The following is a 20,884-nucleotide window of genomic DNA, read 5'->3' on the forward strand; positions in this document are numbered from 1 at the left end:
TCTGAAGAACCAAAGTGTAAAAAGAGGGAGAGCACGAACCTAACTGATGGAAATACATTTACACTTTGTTTTATACTGTGCCTTGGTGGCTGGTCACGCAAGACTTACCGAAACAAAGCAATTTGTATTTGTATTCTATTCTATTCACTTAAATCTTGTAATAAAGCACAAGACAAATCAAAAAGAGTTGGAGATCCACCCTGTGTATGAGAAGTTGAGTAGATTCTAAGGACTGAGATGAGTACCATATGACTGGACTGAATGACTGAGTTTACTGATTGACTTTATAGCGGGAAACCAGGAAGGGTGTGCTTGCTGGGCAGGTAGTGAAGTGAGGTCATCTGAGGATGCTGGAAGTGAGGTCAGGAACAGGTGGAATTGAGTTATTTAACTGGTTTTCTCCTCGGAGGGTATGTGGGAAGAGAAAGTAAAGGTATTAATACTCAGTGTCCGGCTTGTCAATACCCTGATTTGAAACCTTTTACTGCCTCCCAAGCGCACGTGTGTGACGAGCTGTATCTTATCTAAATAATCCTATATTATCATATTAACATAATGTATAAAGGATAATTTTAACCTCAGTGCACTTATGAAAGTTGATTTGTTCCTCAGTACACCTATGAAAGTTGATTTGTTTTTTATAAACTGAGAAGTTAAATAAAAAACAGGTTCCAGCGCTATTTTTGAGGTGAATACTTTCATTAAGATCATAATAAATTATTTAAAAGAAGTGTTCGATGTCATATCATTTTGAAGCCAAATTATCCTTTTTAAAGGAATAAAAGAGAAAACAATGTGTTTCATATAAATCATTGGATTTATCCATTTGTTATTTATCAAACACATGTTTATTATCTGGAAGACTGTAGTCCATCCGTCCACTAGTTATTTAATCCTCTCAATATGGTTCATGGGTGATTTGAGTCTACCCCAAAGGCATCAGGGCCAAAGCAGAAATCAACTCCGGAAAGCAAATCAAAGTTCAGTTTATCAGAGGTCACAAACAGACACACAGTCACATTTGGTGACACCGAGCCAGCTTCTAATTACAAGATATTCTAAGATGCTTATTTTTGGTATATGGGAAAAAAATGGACATTGAGAGAATCTGCATATGCCACACAGACAAGTCCCAGAATTAAAACCCAGTCTGCTGAAGCTTTGAGGCACCAGTACTGAATTTTCCACTTTTTCAAATGATTTTGCATTATGTTTAAATTGATGCAATTTTATTGTGCAGTGCTAAAGTGTTCATTGTCATTCTAACCAGCTAAATAAATTCTGACTTAAGGAAATTGTCAGAAAATGTTCTTAGTATTTTGCAATTGATTCAGAAGCATGTAGTTACTAGTACTGAAAAGGAAACAAAACTGGATAGCTGCTATATTCACAGTAGTTTTTGGTTAAAGTATTACTTGATTTGATGACATAAAGCACATTTAATTGTTGTGTTTTATTTTTGATAGTAGTTTTCTTTCTTTTTTCAGGGGTATGGCACAATTTTATCCTGGGATTAGCAGCATTAGTCTCCCTGTTGGTACTGCCACTGTTCCTCCTTCCGTTCTACTATACAGGAGCTGGTGCCCTGATCACAGAAGTCATAGAGGTAAAGAAAATAATTTTGTACATTCCTTGCCTTCATGTGCATTATTTCCGTGGTGTGTATAAATTTAGAAGTGTAGGTAGTGGCAGCATATGCAGAACACGGTCTCCTTGCCTTCAAAGACAAAGAAGACCAGCTTTCAATGTTTACATATATAGCAGATGTTAAACAATGTGTTGTGCTGTATGTATTCCACATCTAGGGATTGTAATTGACTGCTTCATCAAATTTCTATTTTTCAGAGACAAATTCTAAAGAGCCGAGTAAAAAATAAAGGGTTCTCTAAGAGTAATTTTTTTTGAGGAGCAGGCATTTTCAATTACCCGCTCATATACCACTCATTTATGTGAAACAGACCAATAAAATATCAATTAAAACTTCATAAGTTAAACTGTATTATACAACAAATTGCACACAGTTTTCACTCCTGTAGTGTTTTAATACTTTTTTTTTTTAATTTATTGGAAATTTTCTGCACACTATGTAAAATAAATACATGTTATGTAAAATTCTCAAGATACAATTTGACTGTATTTCCTTTTAGCTTTGTGGTCTTAAAATTTCTTTCAAGTAATGGTACAAATTGTTTTCATTAATCAATGAACATCTTAGAAAGTGCAGTAAACAGAAAAGAAGAAACAAAATCAATTTTTCATATGATCACCCCAGCAGTTCTCTTAGGTTTACATATTTGCAGTTTCCAAAGGTACTTGCATGATAGTTTGTTCTAAGGCTCATTGAAGGGCCTGCCACGGTTCTGCTGCAGACATTGGCTGTCTTACTTGTTTCTTTATGGAATTTACATGCTGTCAGTTTACCAGTGAGAGTTTCTCCTCATGTTTTAGTGCTGTGGATTGGAAACACTGAACTGTCCCTGTATGTTTGTGTACAAGAGTGTGCCACATGACAGACTTATATTTAATCCAGTTCTAGTTCTTCAGTTGTACCTTTTGCTGCCAGCTTAGGTTATAGTATTATCTTTGTAATGTAGAGCTTGTGATTTAGCAGGATAAGAGGAGGTGGGGTGATTGGGTGTGACAAAGCCTGTACAGCTTTTGTTCCTATAGAAATCAAGTAGAATTAGCTGCTAGAATTGGCCAGAAACTTTCATAATCATGTTCCACTGAAATCAGAAGGGAACTGAGCATTAATGAAACTCAGTGAAGGGGTGAAACAACATGAGATACAAACTTATTACTTATTTATTTTTGTGTAGCCATTAATGTTTAGATCTTAATTTTTCTATATTCGTAACTGTGAAGGAGAATTCAGATGCATGTTGTTTACTTAAAATGAAATATAATAAAATTTCTTAGCCCTTAGCAGATTGGGCACTCTGCAAGAGACTTTGCTTCAAAACAAAATAATGATGGCATTCATTGAGAATAAGTATTCTAGTTAAATGAAAAAAGAGTGTACATGTAAGTTAAATATTTGAAAATCTGCCCACCATTCTTAAAAATGTTATATGTTAGTCAGTAAATTTTGTTTATCATCTACATTTTTAGTTTTAATTCCAGATGCATTTTGTGCACAATTTTGTTTTATTTTTGTCCACAATTCCCCCAACTTCTTGCTTCAGCATTAAATGAACAAGGATTGGTGTGTGAATAAGCTTGTCTTGCCTTGGTGTTTAGTCTCTTCCATTGTTAACTGCTTCCATCTATGTTTTTTGACTGCTTTGGTTTTTAGTTTTGGATTTTATTATTATTATTTTTCCTTGGGAGCCAAAATACATGCTTTTGGGATATTGTGATTAGTGTTGATCAGTGAAAGTCAACAAAGCGTTTTTCACAGCGAATATACTGTGTTCACTGGTGACCATGTTTGACAGAGAATCTCTGTTAAAATGTATTATTTCCAGTTTACTTTTGGTGTCACAAGCATGCCTCAGAAATGTAGAAGGCACATTTCTTTAAATCGAAACATTTGCTACTTCAAAGTGGACATATTTGTTATGTTTTCAGGCTTTCCTTTATAATGAGACTCTGGTATACTTCATCTCCATTATAAAAAGCTGGAAAGAGTTAGTTATTTTTTTAAATGTGTACAGTAAGTTTCACTCATGTGACAAAGTAATATATATCATGATTGTGAAGAAATAACTTGAACTTATCATTTAAAGGCAATGTCTTTTTTAGTATGAACTTGCATTTGACCTGTATGTAATATGTGAGCCTGCCCCTTTAATAATATTATTTAGAGTGTTTTCCAGATGATCCGAACAGGATGAAGTAAAGAATCCACAGACTTTGGTGCTTATCTGATAGCAGTGGCAGCAAAACAGCAAAAGCATCAAGGAAAAAAGAGAAAAACAAACTGTACTTTTCAGTTCAAGAGAGTACATGCTGTTGAATCAGTAGGGGGCTGGCCTAAGTGAATATGCTTCCCGTTTGCCACTGTCTGCAAGAAATGTTACTATTTTGATATTTAATTTTATCTAAGGGATGCCCGGAGGAGCAGTGTTTAGCACTGCTGCCTCATACCTTAGGTCATATTTTTTGCTACAGTGATTGGTCCAGCATAATTAGTGGACATTGCCTTAGCCATCAGGGACACTTAATAGACCCAGTACCATTATAATCCAATCAAAACTAACTATGAGGATTGACTTAATATTTCACAGAGTTCAGCAAAATTCCTGAACATTTCTGTGATTTTGCTGAACTTGGTGCGAAGAGAATTTCAACAGGGTTCACTCATTGCTAGTTGTGAACGTGCACCTAGATATCTGACATATGAATTATACAATATGAGTAAAGCAGGTTTTTTTTTTTCATGCATATTTTGATATTGTGTCAAGAACTTTGCAGTCACAGTTCTTTATAAAAACGTAAGATTAAAAGTTTCTTTCTTATTACCAACAACATATGGAAACTAAAAAAAACATTTATTTGTGGGTGAAATTAGATCATATTCATTTGGTTAAAAAAAATCAAATTACAGAGCTTCAGGAAAATAGTTACTAACTTTAGTAATTCTTTTTTTTTGGCTTAAGCTCAAACAACAGTTTTGAGTCATACAAAATCAGACATGTCAAGGTGGCTTAGCACTGCATATGAGCTGTTGCATTTCCACTAGAAAATTAGTAGAATTACCCTTCCATTGCAGGGCATTTCCTGTAGTGATACTGATAAAGATAAATAAATGAGGTAGAGCATGTATTGCCAGTCAACAAGGTGAGTCACAGCTGCAAAAGGAGTGACCTCTGCTCAGCCCTGTAGTTCATCAGGAAATTGCTTATAAAATTTATAAGAGAGCAGAGGTGTGTAAATTCGTAGCAGGAATCTGGAAATATTTTTATTCTTATGATCTTTCTGATATACTAGGTAATGAGCTCTTTCACTCCTAAAACAACAACCAAAACCCCTCTGTTTCAAAATGAAAACTCCTTTTCACCCTAACAGAGACATGTGCTGAGTACTGTGTCAGAGTGCACATAACACCGCAGGCAGTACATGATTGAATGGTTAAGCCCATCAAGAGTAAGGCAAAATCATTTTATAAATCATCAAACCCATGAATTGAACAATCATATCAAGTAGAGGGAAATATATATGAAGGAACTGTAGCTGCAGATATTTTTACTGTACGCCAAATCGTCAGCCCAATGTGAAAAACAAATGTAAAGAGCGTTTGCAATAATCACTACTTTTAAGGGTAATTATCATTTTGAATGTTACTGTGGACTTTGGTTCCTGCTGTTCTAAAATCCCTATCAATGCCAAAGCATGAGTGAAATCTGTAAAAACTGAAAGCTGTTCTCTATAAATATACTCCAACCAGAGATGCCCTAGAACAATATTTGTCATTGGCGAATTGAACACAATCATCAGAGCTTTCCCCTTTGGTGAATTGCATGTGTCAGAGCTTGGAGTGGAAGTATGTCATGTGGCAATGCGATTGGCCAATCAATTACATCAAACCTTTTTTAGCCATATACTCATTGAACATGACTATTGTCTAGGTACATCTGTAGGATCTTGCTGACTCTAGGGCATTTCACAATCCACTTAAGATGTCATTTTCAAAGATCAACAACTGATTAGTACATTTTTATCTAAATCATTTACATAGATTTAAAAAGGAGTCTCAAATTTCACACTGAGCCCTAAGTGATGTGATTTTTAATTTCCGGTAATTGAGAAAAAGATATTCATTCCATAACTTATTGTTTTCAGTATTTAATCCAGTTCAGCAGTCATATGTATATTGTTCTCTGAGTTTCTGCCTCTTTCTGTTTCATGATTATTCTTGCATGAAGTACCTAATTAAAATCTTTTAGAAAGTTAATCTACATAATAAAATACACTCTTATTTTAAATGTTCTTGCTGCATCAGAAAAAAAATGCAAGCATTTTAATGTTTCTGAGCATTGTGTCCACTGTAACAATTTTTCAACATAAATATTATTTCTGAATGATGTCAAGTAGATCAGTCAAGGGCATATTTTTATATATAAAAAAAAAACTAATCTGCCATTTCAAAAAATGATAAGAATGATGCTTCATTATTAACCTCCTAAACCCAAGTGTCACTCTGTCTAAAAAAACAGTACTAAAAGCGTTAGACCAGGTTTATACAGGGTTGCGGATGGAAACTGGAAATTTTGGAAGTAGGTGTTGGCAACCCTGGGGTGTCAGCAGTTGTTTGGGACCAATGCGACTTCGTTTAGAACCCCTTACCATTAGTTATAATGGAGCAGTTGAATGGTGCACAACAAGTGTTCACTGTGAAAGCCTTTTATAAGAAGGGTGATAGTGTGACTGCTGTGCAAAGGCAATTTCGGTGTCATTACCAGTTAGGACGTCACAATTGTGTCACATCTGTTCATGTGATTACAACATCAGTGCATAATTTTGAAGAAACGGGTTCAGCCTTAAAAACAAAGTCCCCAGGTGGAGCCACTTCGCATACTGCCTGACAGTCAATGGTAGCTATTTAACGATTGTATGGAAGGCGCGTCATTTCACGCAATGTGACATTCTATGGCCTCCAAGATACCCAGATCCCACTGTTTGTGATTTTTTTCTGTGGGGACATCTTAAAAGCCAAGTGTACCTTCACACATCCTGCAACCATTGCTGGCATTCCTTTTGACATGTTACATCGAGCATTGCAGAATTTCCACAACAGACTGTTAGACATTTAGGCATTAATAGAAGGTTTGTGAAGCAGTTGATAGTGTGGAAGAAGAATTGGACTTAGGGGTCACACAGTCATTTAGGATAAAGTGTTTTGATATGCTTACCATATTAAATATAGCATTCATCTTAAAGAAATAGCATAAAGAGTTAATAGATGTCAGAAACCTGTTCAGGTACACCAGGAAACCAGATAAAGGTCAAGTGAACAACAAAATGTACTGAATGATGACTAAAAGGTGATTAAGAAAACGGTAGATGTGAACAACCAGAATGTACAGTTGTTACATGTACAGAAATTTCACGGATGGTGGCTCAACCCAAAATGTATAAGAAGAATAAGAAAATAATAATACATACTTTTTTTTATATAGATCATTTGAGTGTAAACCAATGAACCAACCAGAGAAAATGCATACATTAATTGAAACGCTGTATTTAAACTCAATAGTGTATAAAATGAACCTCAGTCCTTTATTTCTCCAGCAATTCTGCTAATGGTGTAGAAAGATGTTCCTTATTCAAGCATTAGCTGAAAAGTATTAAGTGAAGCAGATGGAAAACCTCTTTGCCTGCCTGATTACTGACTCAAAAGGTGGAGAATAAGTTTCTTTCTTTGATTAAGATTTAGATTTCTGCCACTATAGCACTAGAATGAAGATGAATTTCAGTGATATTAGGACAGACAAATGAATGCCACGCGAGAGGGGAGAAAGTAGGAAAAGTGTCAAAATGGGAGAGATCAAAAGGGAGGGAGGAGGATAAGAATATGAAAAAGCTTGTGATTAGTAATTGTTTTAACTTGAAAGAAACAGGAAAAATTGTGAAATGTTACATCAAGAAATACTGTCTCACCTGCATGGAGAGTATAAATTGTGGTCAGTATCCTTGCAGTAAAGAAATATGGCTTTCATAGCTTGCTGTTACCTAATTGATATTTTAAAGTGAATACAGGTAGTCCCCGAGTTACAGACATACGACTTACGAATGGGGCCGCAGCTGTTCCTTCATCTGTCTGGGGGACGCTATGCAGGCTCCTCAGTAACTGCCGCTCTGTCATCTACGGCCTGGGGATACTGCAAGCGGTGACTTGATGGAGGCTGGAGGGGGGTGGTTTTGCTGCTTGCGCAGTGTAGTGTCCCTCGGGCAGCTCCGGTTTATTCATTCTCAGTGGGCGGCTGGGTGCGCAGATGGGGCTGAGGGGAGCGGTTCGCTGCACGCCCACCATGCTGCTGCAGCTACTGCTCCTAATTGGACGGAGGTTGGATGGGGCAGAGGGGGGTGTTTCGCTGTCCGCCCACCACACAGCCTTGCAGTGTCCCTCGATCGGCTGCCACCGTTCGTTCTCAGTAGGCGGCTGGTGATGACACAAGCAGTGACCCGGTTTTGACTGAACGGAGGCCATTGAGGGTGAACGGGGCGGCAGGGGGTAGCATTGTAGTATGCCTCGGGTGGCTGCCTGTTGAATGAGGGAGGTGGAGGCCTTTGGCCACACCCTGTTCGTTCTCGGTAGGCTGACATTGTAGGTAGCATACTCTCTGCAAGTGGAGGTGATTGTGTAGTGGGTGGGTGGTGAACTGCCCTTCGCTGCCCCCATTCATTCTCTATAGCAAGCCTGCTTGTACTGTTACGCACATAGCAGGAAGTTCCCTTCTCAAAGGATATTGTAATTTGAGAAGTTAATGCCACTGGGCTAAAGTCACTTATTGCTTTGGGGTGTGGAGTTTTTGCCAATTAAATAACAGTTCCCTGTTTCCATAGGCTTGGCACTTGCTGTAAATCCAAGGATGTTTCAAATATGGAGTGGAATTTTAGAGGGAGCTGTTCTGTGTATTTTGTTTTTTGTTTATCTATACCAATAAAAGCCAAAGCCCTCACTGACTCACTCACTCACTGACTCACTCACTCACTCATCACTAATTCTCCAACTTCCCGTGTAGGTAGAAGGCTGAAATTTGGCAGGCTTATTCCTTACAGCTTACTTACAAAAGTTAAGCAGGTTTCATTTTGAAATTCTGCACGTAACGGTCATAACGGTCGACAACGTCCGCCATGTTGAACTTTCTTATTTATGCCCCCATCTTCACAAAATTTGGTAGGCGGCTTCCCTGCGCTAACCGAAACCTATGTACGTACGTATTTCGATGGTATGATGCCACTGTTGGCCGCCATATTGAACTTTCCAACGTCACTAATTTTCCAACTTCCCGTGTAGGTAGAAGGCTGAAATTTGGCAGGCTCATTCCTTACAGCCTACTTACAAAAGTTAAGCAGGTTTCATTTCGAAATTCTACGTGTAACGGTCAACAACGTCTGCCATGTTGAACTTTCTTATTTATGGCCCCATCTTCACGAAATTTGGTAGGCGGCTTCCTTGCGCTAACCGAAACCAATGTACGTACTTATTTTGGTGGTATATACTAATAAAAGGCAAAGCCCTCACTGACTCACTCACTCACTCATCACTAATTCTCCAACTTCCTGTGTAGGTAGAAGGCTGAAATTTGGCAGGCTTATTCCTTACAGCTCACTCACAAAAGTTAAAAAGGTTTCATTTCGAAATTCTACACGTAACGGTCGATAATGGTTGACAACGTCCGCCATGTTGAACTTTCTTATTTATGGCCCCATCTTCACGAAATTTGGTAGGCTGCTTCCCTGTGCTAACCGAAACCGATGTACGTACTTATTTCGATGGTATGATGCCACTGTCGGCCGCCATATTGAACTTTCCAACGTCAATAATTTTCCAACTTCCCGTGTAGGTAGAAGGCTGACCCCATCTTCACGAAATTTGGTAGGTGGCTTCCCTGCGCTAACCAAAAACAATGTACATACTTATTTCGATGGTATGACGCCACTGTCGGCCGCCATATTGAACTTTCCAATGTCACTAATTCTCCAACTTCCCGTGTAGGTAGAAGGCTGAAATTTGGCAGGCTCATTCCTTACAGCTTACTTACAAAAGTTAAGCAGGTTTCATTTTGAAATTCTGCGCGTAACGGTCATAACAGTCGACAAAGTCCGCCATGTTGAACTTTCTTATTTATGGCCTCATCTTCACGAAATTTGGTTGGCGGCTTCCCTGCGCTAACCAAAACCAATGTACGTACTTATTTCGGTGGTAAGATGCCACTGTCGGCTGCCATATTGAACTTTTCCATGGTCTTTGTTACTTATGGGCCCATCTTCAACAAATTTGGTACGCGGGTTCCCAACGCTAACTGAATCCTACTTACATACATATATATGTCCATAGCCTGCAGCTCGGTCACCGTGTGAGGCGACGTTGCGTCCCCCAATCCCAACGCCTCCCACGTTGTTGGCTGCCTGCCTATATAAGGCCGTCTGTTGCTCCGGTCTCTACATTCCCTTCCTTGCTTTGCCATGCGATTTACATCCCCCTGCTGATAACTACTGCCTTTTTATTTAATCCATGGCTTCTCCGCTGTTTTATTGTTCATTTATTACGATTATAGTTATTGTGTAGGTATTTTAGACTTACTTTTTACATTGTTCAGGTACCAATTTCTTTTATCATTCCAACGGTACCCCCACTAACATGTCTATCGATGTGATCACCATCGATCAAAGAACTGTCACTTACCGAGTGGTTTCCATGCCCGGAGATGGCACCTGCCTTTTCCATTCTCTTTGTTACATATTGCAGGCTCACTCTTGAAATCTGGAGGAACATTGCGTCTTATGTATTGAATGACTGGGACAGGTTCAAGGTGTGGACTGATGACGGTACAGGAGATAATTATACTACACAGGAGCACTTTAAGAGTGAAATGCTTAAGCCCTTCACCTATGGTTCTGCATGTGAGTTGGTGGCTGCTGCTGAATTTTTCGGTTGTTGCTTTTAAGTGTACCGTAATGGCCAAATATTTTACACCTTTCGACAACCGCCAATTCCTCTTAAACATCTTAGATTCACAGGTGACAATTTCAGTAGTGGACACTTTGATGTTTATGAATGTTTAAACTCTCAAAAGCTGGATGTGAAGTTATCAATGAAACCGGTTGTATGCTTACAACTCTTGACAGATGCCGACTGTCACTTCAACACAAGTCCTGCAAATACTGTCGTCGTTGAAACAAACCATGAAACTCAAACCGATTATGACAGCAGCAATCCAAGCTGTGAGATTTCAGACAAGATTACTTTTCACATGGCCAACAGTACGTTGCATGCTCAAGAGTAAGCTCAGCGCACAGCTTGGTCATATTACAACAGGAGGGCCGAACTCACAATGTGGTATACAATGAGATCCTTAATAAATAATTATTGGTATATTTTCCCACTGTTTAAAAAGGTTTAATTTTCTTCTTAATAAAAATTTTAAGGCAGTACTTCGCCACTGCGAAGCGCGGATATTTTGCTAGTACTAGAATAAATTCAACAAGAGAAAACTGCTGACTTGGAAGTTCCAATCAGTGTGAGACATTATGTACACATTTTGCTGTTGGAGCCCCAGTAGTGTTTCTTGACACACCTCTGCTGACTAATTTTTTGGTGGAAAGTACTCGGTGTTTTTCTCCTCTTTAAACATGGTGTTGCATACAACTGTTTCCATCATATTGGCATACTCCAGATTCCCCTGTCCCTCAACATTCCTGGAAGGGAAAATAAAGTCCTCATCGACTTCCTCTTAACCAGCAACATTGGCTCCAGCATGTCCATTCAAATTGACATTTCTTACAGTCACTTCCCCAGAAGCATCACAGACATCACCTCCATCAACTTGTTAGTAAACCACTGTTCCCTGTAGTTAAAGTTCACTGTCGTCTTTGCATGCCATTATCGGTCACTTAAGAAGGCTAGTGTCAGAAAAGGTAAACCGGTCTTAAAGATTTCTGCACATCTGATGATACAATTAAATGAACATGTTCTTAATTACAAAGTTTTTTTTGGTTTCTACTCTTGTTACCCAGATGTTTTTCTTTGAAACGTTTGTTTACATAGGATTCTCCTGCAAGTGGCCCCAGAGGATTGTTTGTTGGTGACCTTGTTACCCAGTTGGAGGACTGTCGTGTTCTAAGTGTAGAAGACTGGCATTCATGCATGAAGGAAATTATTTATAGACCTCAGACTGGATACTGTGTTAATGAGGCAACTTTACAGTGGGTACAGGCTCCAAACAGAGGTGAGAAAAATTGAACATTGTTCTTTTATTGGTTTTTTTTTAAATAGTCTATAAATTTTATTTATTCCATATCCAAAGTGCTGAGATATTTTTGGCAGCCCTGATAAAAAATAGAAAAAAATCTCCTCTATCCATTTTTTGAGTTCACTCATCATGCAGACTAATTGACATTTTAAAAAGTTTTTATACAAGTAATAATATGTCTTTTTACTTGCTCCAGTAATAGGGTGTTGTACCATGATGGATGCAGTGAGAAGTCAAGCAAAACTAAAACTTTTTTTGGCTAACTGAACAGATTTCAGATAGTATTCTTTTCAGTTAGCCAAAAAAGGTGGCTTTGCCTGACTTCTCACTACTTGCTCCAGTAATTCTTATTGGCATATTTTAAGAAGACTATGTGAGACCTGTGTGAATTGTCGAAGTCAAAATTTATTTTTGCTATGTATCTTTTATGTTTTAATGTCAAGAAAATGTTTAAATGTTTTATTATAACAATTAGTTTAATATAATAGTTGTTTCTTCTTATTATGTAGATCCTTACTGTCTGTTGATATAGGAATACTGATCAGTTTATTTTAGATAAATTTATATAGGAAGTCTGAGTTGTATGTTTGAAATATTTTTTCAACATTTTTATTGCTACTTAAGGTTCATTCTTTTAAATAAACTACACGTTAGTACTATACAGTATTGCATTTAATTCAGGTCAGGTTAGAAACGGAATGGAAAAGATTTATGATGAGGGCTTCATTTACAAATATTTAAATATTCAAAAGGTTAGCAGTTGTTCAGCATGTTCAGTTAATTAAGGGCAATGTCTGTCACATTCAAAACAATTTTTGAATTTTACCTCAGAATTTAATTTTTAAAAAATTTTCTGAAATATACCAAAAGTTTCTTGTTGATTTATAGGTGGCTTGGGTATGTATTGGTAAAGACTAATTTAAACCAGAAGTCTTTATAAACCTTTAACAAGGTATCCTGGAAAGTATTTGCTTTCTTAAACAACATATTTAAAATGCAAATGTGTACCTTAACTATGCTAAATATCCCTCTTGGGACAAGTAAAGTACTATCTATGTATGTATTGGTAAAGACAAATTTTTCTGTTAAGCTCATTACTTTGTGACTGCCAGACATTGCTAGTAATGTAATTTCAAACTTATAAAGTTGTGTATTGACCTTCTGTTCATCATTTTAGAAAAACCACCACATTATAAGTGAATTTTAAGATGTGTATTTACTGTTATAAATTATGTTAGCAATTGAATTTTAAGACAGAATGTATTGTTAATTTATATAATGTCTTAATATAATGCTTCATCAGGCACACTTTTTAAGCACAGGGCTGTAGGAAAATTGTGCAGCTCTATTTTTGTTATTGGAGCTCAAAAAGTGACATTGCAATAGCAAAAAGCTAAATGAAAAATGTCTTGCACACTTTGTGTTGGAGGCAGAGGTTGAGCTAGTGACTCTGCCACATTGTCTAAAAAAAAAAAAAATTTTAATTCAGGTCTGTGTCTAGTACTTTTTTTTTCAGAACATTCAAAAAGTGTTGTATAATTGAATATAATTGAACAACCTACAGAAGCAGAAGTGTATTTAAAATTTGACAAATAGTAAGGTCAAATGTAAGAGTATAAGAAAATTAATTCAGATACTGCCATCCTAGTCTGAAGTTTGCAGTTACACACGTGGACAAAATTGTTGGTACCCTTCAGTCAATGAAAGAAAAACTCACAATGGTCACAGAAATATCTTTAATCTGACAAAAGTAATAATAAATAAAAAATTCTATGAAATTTAACCAATGAAAGTCAGACATTGATTTTCAACCATGCTTCAGCAGAATTATTTAAAAAAAATAAACTCATTCTCCCAGAATCTTTGTGGCTTGTCCACATGTAGTTTGGCAAATTCCAGTCTGGCTTTTTTATGATTTGTTTTCAACAATGGTGTCCTCCTTGGTCGTCTCCCATGAAGTCCACTTTGGCTCAAACAATGACGGATGGTGCGATCTGACACTGATGTTCCTTGAGCTTGAAGTTCACCTTGGATCTCTTTAGAAGTTTTTCTGGGCTCTTTTGTTACCATTCGTATTATCCGTCTCTTTGATTTGTCATCAATTTTCCTCCTCGCCACGTCCAGGAGGTTGGCTACAGTCCCATGGATCTTAAATTTCTGAATAATATGTGCAACTGTAGTCACAGGAACATCAAGCTGCTTCGAGATGGTCTTATAGCCTTTACCTTTGACATGCTTGTCTATAATTTTCTTTCTAATCTCCTGAGACAACTCTTTCCTTCGCTTCCTCTGGTCCATGTTGAGTGTGGTACACACCATGTCACCAAACAACACAGTGACTACCTGGAGCCCTATATATAGGTCCACTGACTGATTACAAGATTGTAGACACCTGTGATGCTAATTAGTGGACACACCTTGGATTAACATGTCCCTTTGGTCACATTATTTTCAGTCTTTTGTAGGGGTACCATGATTTTTGTCCAGGCCTGTTTCATGAGTTTATTTTTTTTAAATAATTCTGTTGAAGCATGGTTGAAAATCAATGTCCGACTTTCATTGGTTAAATTTCATAGAATTTTTATTTATTATTACTTTTGTCAGATTAAAGTTATTTCTGTGACTATTCTGAGTTTTTCTTTCATTGACTGAAGGGTACCAACAATTTTTTCCACGTGTGTATGTTCATTTTAATATTCTATGTACTGTATATATCATTCTGGTATCTTTATTGTTATGCGTTGAGTATGGCACAGGTATCTTCCCAAATTTCATGTTAAACCCAACTAAGCAAAACAGTGCCAGTTTCAAACCTTGCAAAAACTGAATAGAGCATTTCTCTTCCTGACTTAACTGTGAACAGGAACTGTCATTCTCTATCTGAATGGTGTCAAAATGTAATCCCTTCTAAGAGAGTTTAAATGAAGCCTGTACATATATTCATATTACTGAACGATAAACAGGTGATTCTCTCTGCCACCTTCAGACTTTTCCTTCTCCTCCATTTAATGAATGGATAATCCTGGGTTCCTTTGTAATTTAAAGAAGCGCACACAACCTGATAACTCTCTGTGTTGAAGGCAGCGATGGACTGAGTCCTACATACTGTATGCAAGAGTCAAATAAGCATCAAGTTCTGACCTTCACGATTCAGATCAAGCCTTTTAGTTTCCTCTAGCCATTTCTTATTTTCCCTTAAAATATTCTATATTTTTCACATGTTTACAGACTGGAATTTCTATCTAGAGACATTTGTTGTACCTGTAATGGTATACCTGTACAGTCAGAGGTCTGTAGTACTTAAAATTATATCCTGTTTCTGGCATTTTTCTTCATATGTAAAGGTCAGAATGAACACTTTTTGTGCTGTATTCACTGTTGTTGAGAATAGTTCAGTCCATTTTTCTGTTTTCTTAACTTACTCATTTAGTCCACCATTGGTCATACATGTTCACACACACCCCCAATTTAATTATGAGTCAACCAAAATTGCACATCCAGATTTACATCCAGTTCCCTGTATCAGTGATGTATTTGCACTAGTCAAAGAGCAACTTTGTTACCCATGTATATATATTTTTTGCTTGTTTAAAACAGTATAAGTTCAAAAATACCATGCTGTTATTTGCTTAATTTCTTAAGAAACCAAATGGTAAATTATTCTTCACAAGTTTTCAGTCAGCTTTATAGATAATTTTATGTAAGCTAAACTTGTGTACAAAATTCTTTCATAATGAACTCTTGTGTTTATATTTCCACACAGCTTTCAAAAGGCTTGATGGCACCATGGAATGCTGCAATAACAACAGCCTCACAGATATTTGCTTTACTTACAGCAACAACTTAGATAGTCATCTGGTAAGTGACCTTTAACCTGAAAGTCTGTTGGCTGTAGAGTTAACAAAAACTGCTCTAGGGCCAAAACAAGAAAATGTAGTTAAATTCTTAAAGTTTTCTCTTGTTCACAATATAAGACAGGAAAGATCATGACATTCATCCTAAATCATTACTTTAATTAAATTATGTAGAAATTTAATTGTGCTCAAATAACTTAATGATATCTTAATAATTTATTAGTGCTACCAGTTAGACTAACCTAAGTTATGCTTTTTCCATTACTTCATTACTGCCATTGGATGCAAGACAGGGCAGAACCAGATTTGAACATTATACTGTACAAGTTCATCATCCATCCATCCATCCATCTTCTTAACCCGCTTATCCAAGACATGTTCTCAGGGCAGCTCAGCCCATCATATGGCACAAAAATATACACATTCATTCATGAATTATCTTCATGCACATGTGTTTGGTATGTACAAGAAAACCTGATTATCTGTAGGAAAAATAAAATGAATATAGACACATCGGGAACCAGGTCAGAAACTGAACCCATATCCCTGAAGTTGGGAAGCTGATGCTCTAAATATTTTACCACCATGCCACCCAAAATTAAAAATAAAAGTCAGTGTTATTTTTATCGGCAATGTTAATCTTTACATCAAAGGTTGCTAAGCTAATTCCCGGGGTGCCTGGGCCTTCTGATTTTTGCCTCCACCATATTCACCTACCAGACAATGTCCTTAATTGAACTTCATTTTAGTAAGATACTTTTTATTGTTTTGGCGTAAATAAAGATTTATGCAGCATGTTTATGGCAGGGTTGCTTAGACAGACATTGTATGTGAGGTTGATCAACTGCTCTTTGTTTAGTGTCTCAGATAGCATATATAGAATATCATATGATGCCCTGGGGCCTATCCAATATGTTTGGATGGAGAAAAGCTTTGTTTTTAGCAATAACAAAGCTATGACCTTGAATTTGTATTGTATTGTTTCTGAACCTTAACATTTCCGTTAAACCTTTGTGTGCAAAGGTTATCATATTGTTCTTATAACACCATAGCTTTTAATAGCCTACAATCTATTCAAAGTACAGTATATTGTCCCTGGACCACCTTATTCATTGTATTATTTTCCTAGGGTGTGCAGTCTGTTTACTGACAATGGAGTCGATAAAAACTGCATTTCTAAGTCATTGTTAATTTATCAAATGTTAAAATAAAAATGCTTTACTTGATAACCTGTTTTACATACAGATTCATTTTAGCTTTGTTCCTTTATCAAGTTCAAATTGATTTCATTACAGAAATGGTTGTTTTAAATTTTGGTTCCTGTTACCAAATCACTTATTTCTTGGTTATTATGGTTATGATTGTTTATTAGAGCTTTGATAATAATAATAAAAAAATACATTTATTTATATACTGTCTTTCCCATATTGATGGCTGCCCATGCAGAATTGTTCCTTGCTTGATGCCAAATGTTGCCAGCATAGGCATCAGCTCCCCTTGACCCAGAACTAGATTAAGCTGTTTTGCCAGCAGATGTGCAAATGGATTGATAATGTTAATTTTTTTTTTTTGTAAAAGTGTTCCTTTAGTAGTATTTCCAGGTAGTTAGGTAGTGATTTTATCATTTTGATCTGTGGCATTATTTTTACATCATGTTAAAAATTAATCATGCAATACATTGTTAGATACTAATTATAATAGTTTCCAACAGTATGCCTTCTGACATTCATTATGCCATTATGTTAGAATTATTTATTATCTTGATAAATTATTACAGAGGGATACATAGTATTTGCCATCTCACAACATGCTGACATTGATGCACTTGCAACCTGACACTCCGTCTAGGACTGCTTTCTACCTTGTGACCATTGGTAGTGAGTTTTCAGCAACCCGGAACTAGATATTTGGTTTGAAACTGAATAGTAATTGAAGATAAACAAAAAACAGGTTGATTTAAAGAATAAGCATTTCAGTGAGTTGTACTAGTTTGTTTTAGCTTTCGTGATAGCAGTCATAGTATTCCTCAGAAGTTTCTGTAATGTTGAATTATTGATGAAAACATTAATGAAGCTTTCCTCTTGGGGCAAGGTAAAGGTCCTATCCTGTATCTGAGTGTCAGACCATTATCCCTAATGAAATTAGATGCTAAACTCTACAGTTTTATTTTACTGCCTTCAATAAGTTTATACACTTATTAGTTCATTTGGAGTAAAACTCATTTATCCCCACCCTTTTAGATTCAGATAAATTTGCACAGAATCTGTCATATCATTGATACCGCTTTTTCCTTACCGCACCCTCAACATTGAATTCTCCAAATTATAAAAATGCATTTGATCAGCTGGCCTGGACATTTCTCTAGCAAGTTGTAGACCAGATGGGCAGTAAAGATATGAGCATGATTAAAACATTACATTGCATTTGCTTTATCAGTCCTTTAAATGGTCCCATTCATCTCTCACTTTTTCTTATTACGAATTGATTCGTGTCACATGTTTAATTCATCACTGGAACCACCAACTGATATTATTCAACATCAAACTTCTGATGCTTCTGTTTTGCTGCATAATACATCCTCTGGAGTCTATTTATATGCTCATGATATTCTTTTGTATTTTAAGGATCTTCTATATCATGAAATCCTTCAAAATCATTTTAGGATCTAAAATTAGTAGGCTGAAGTCTATCCCTCAGTCTCTGTGTTTGTTAATCCACCTTGCCAACTCACATCTGTATTACTGGGTTCAAATATCTGTGCATTGATATATTGTAACTTCAGATTTTTGTTGTGCCTTTTGTGGAATCCTGTAATGGTCAGTTATTCACTGTCCTTTCAGTCCTGCGTAGGTATTGTCAAGATAAGTATCATTCCCAGATGAAACTTTTATTAGCTGTATGATCACATTTAAATTTTTTTGCTTAGCAGACACTTTTAACTTTACACCATTCTTGTTGCTAGTCAGAGGTTAGAATTTGCTTTACACATTTATTTGGAATGCCAGGACCTAGTTTAAAACACTCTGTCCTACTCCCTCACAGGTGTAAGGCAGGTGTCAGGTAGAATGGCATCACTTGGTCAAAGTGCTGCCTCCAGTCTGATTTTCAGATGAGTCTGCAGTTTTCCTTAATGGTTTGTGCAACCTTACATCTCAACCAACTGTTGTGTACTCTATTCAAATCTAGGTAAAACAGAAGAGCAGCTATTCCCTACTCCCAAATAGCATAGGTCCTCTCCCATATACAGTATAATCCCACCATACCAGTAAGTCAGCACTCTGCTATGTTTTGTGCCCTTTTTATGCCTAGAATCCACATGTTTTTTGTAGTTTTGACCTCTGATCGTTCCATAATCTTCAGTGTTAACTTTGACATTATTTTAAATTTTCTTCTTCCCTCCACAACTTCGCTTAGTGCTATAGAGCTATGGTGTCTCCCTTTCATCACCTTTTCCTAGCCATTTCAGTGTTCTCCCCAGAAATGTTTTCCTGCCGGGTGGCATGAAAAAGTAGCCGGGTGGGGAGGGACAGGGAAATTTGGTGGTGGGGAAAATTAAATATGCACTATTTTTATTAGTGAATTATTATTAATTATTTTCCAATGCTCAATATGACTTCCTTTTTTAAGGTTTGACACTTGTGCCAGAATATTTTTTTAAATTTAAGGAGTATTCAATTCAGGATCCTGCAACCCTAACAAAAATTTTAAATAACAATTGTTATGACATAAACCAAGAGGCACAAGTATTGTCGCTGATGGGAAGAAAAGTGAAGTGAAAGCAATGAAAAAAGGATAGGGAAACCTAGTGAAGAAAAATAAAAAAAATATTCTTCAAAGCCAACTCGCATATGCAGAATGTGTCTTCAGTTAAATATTTATTCTTCTTTTCTTCCTAGAGGCCCAGTTGTTTGCAGCTTTCCCATAATCAAAGTCCTCAGGATCTGGGCCCTCCAAGGAGATCACTCATCATACACTGTCGTAGTGACTGTACTGCAAAGTCATGAGACAGCCATCTAGTGTCACTGGCCATTTTCAGCTTAATCTGGGGAATGTTCAGAATATTTTGAATTTCTGTTAAATCAACCAGACATCCTAACTGAAGAATTTTGGAAGAAAGAGAATAGCTGCCTTAAGATGTCATTCAGTTTTGTTAAATAAGGTGCAGCTGCTGCTTGGGCACTTGCAAGGGCCAATCGGCGGTTTACACAGTGGCAGTTGACCAAGAGTCCAGATGTTTTATCTTTAAGCAGTTTTGCCACACCTTTCTGTTTCCCAATCATAACAGCAGCTCCATTTGACCCTAGTCCAACCAGATTAGCAGTTTTCAAGCCTAGAGTGTCCATAGTCTCACTCAGTGTGTTGGTCATAGTCTCCGCTTTGCTATTAATCATATTGCATGTTAATTTTTTACCTCTTTAGCGACCTGGCAAACATATTTAATCTAAATAATTAATTGTTTTACTCTGAGATGTCTGTGGTTTTATCACACAGAATACTGAAAAAAATTTCCACATGTATATTTTTCAGTATGTTAAATTTTATTTCTGATGCTAAGACATCCAGCAGCTCTTGCATTATTCTTTCAGAGGTGTAATGTGCATTTTTACCAACACTGAGATGTTGTAAAAAGGAACAGCCCATTTCTTTACAGTGTTCCAACAGCTTTTCACAATGTTGTATGTGGCAACTCATTTTTTGCCAACCAATGCATGGATCTTAATGCTTCCACAAAGGCATCTCTCTGTAAGTTATTTAACACAGATACAGATCTTTCAATTTGACCGATTCCAGTTTGCTCTAGTATAAGCTTTCCTAAAAGGTCAGCAGAAGACTCAATGTGCGTTTTACTTTTTTCATGGTCCAGATTTCTTTTCTAATTCTTTTTCTTTTCGAATTCTTGTGCATGGCACGTTTACCCAAGGTAACCCCTCCTTTGGGGGTTTGTTTGAATATCTCCTGCACAATGAGCGCAGCATACCATTTTCTTTGACCAGTAGCCAAATAAAATCTTTAAACCATTGTTTGTTTATGCCGTATAAGCGGTACTTAGATTTATCAATTGGCAGCATGTGTGCTGAAGAGATTTCTCCTGATGGACTAGCCTCTGCA

General features: G+C 36.7%; 1 protein-coding gene across 1 annotated transcript in view; it reads left to right on the forward strand.

Moving 5' to 3' along the window:
* mbtps2 (membrane-bound transcription factor peptidase, site 2) overlaps window positions 1-20,884 on the forward strand; it is a 77,443-nt gene that overhangs the window by 23,352 nt on the left and 33,207 nt on the right. Inside the window, exons 6-8 of the mRNA XM_039745576.1 lie at window positions 1,488-1,606; window positions 11,717-11,897; window positions 15,685-15,779. Coding sequence (XP_039601510.1) covers window positions 1,488-1,606; window positions 11,717-11,897; window positions 15,685-15,779 — 395 coding nt within the window. The remainder of the gene's footprint in view (window positions 1-1,487; window positions 1,607-11,716; window positions 11,898-15,684; window positions 15,780-20,884) is intronic.

Source organism: Polypterus senegalus, chromosome 2 (genome assembly GCF_016835505.1).
Source record: "Polypterus senegalus isolate Bchr_013 chromosome 2, ASM1683550v1, whole genome shotgun sequence".
NCBI classification, from domain to species: Eukaryota; Metazoa; Chordata; class Cladistia; order Polypteriformes; family Polypteridae; genus Polypterus; species Polypterus senegalus.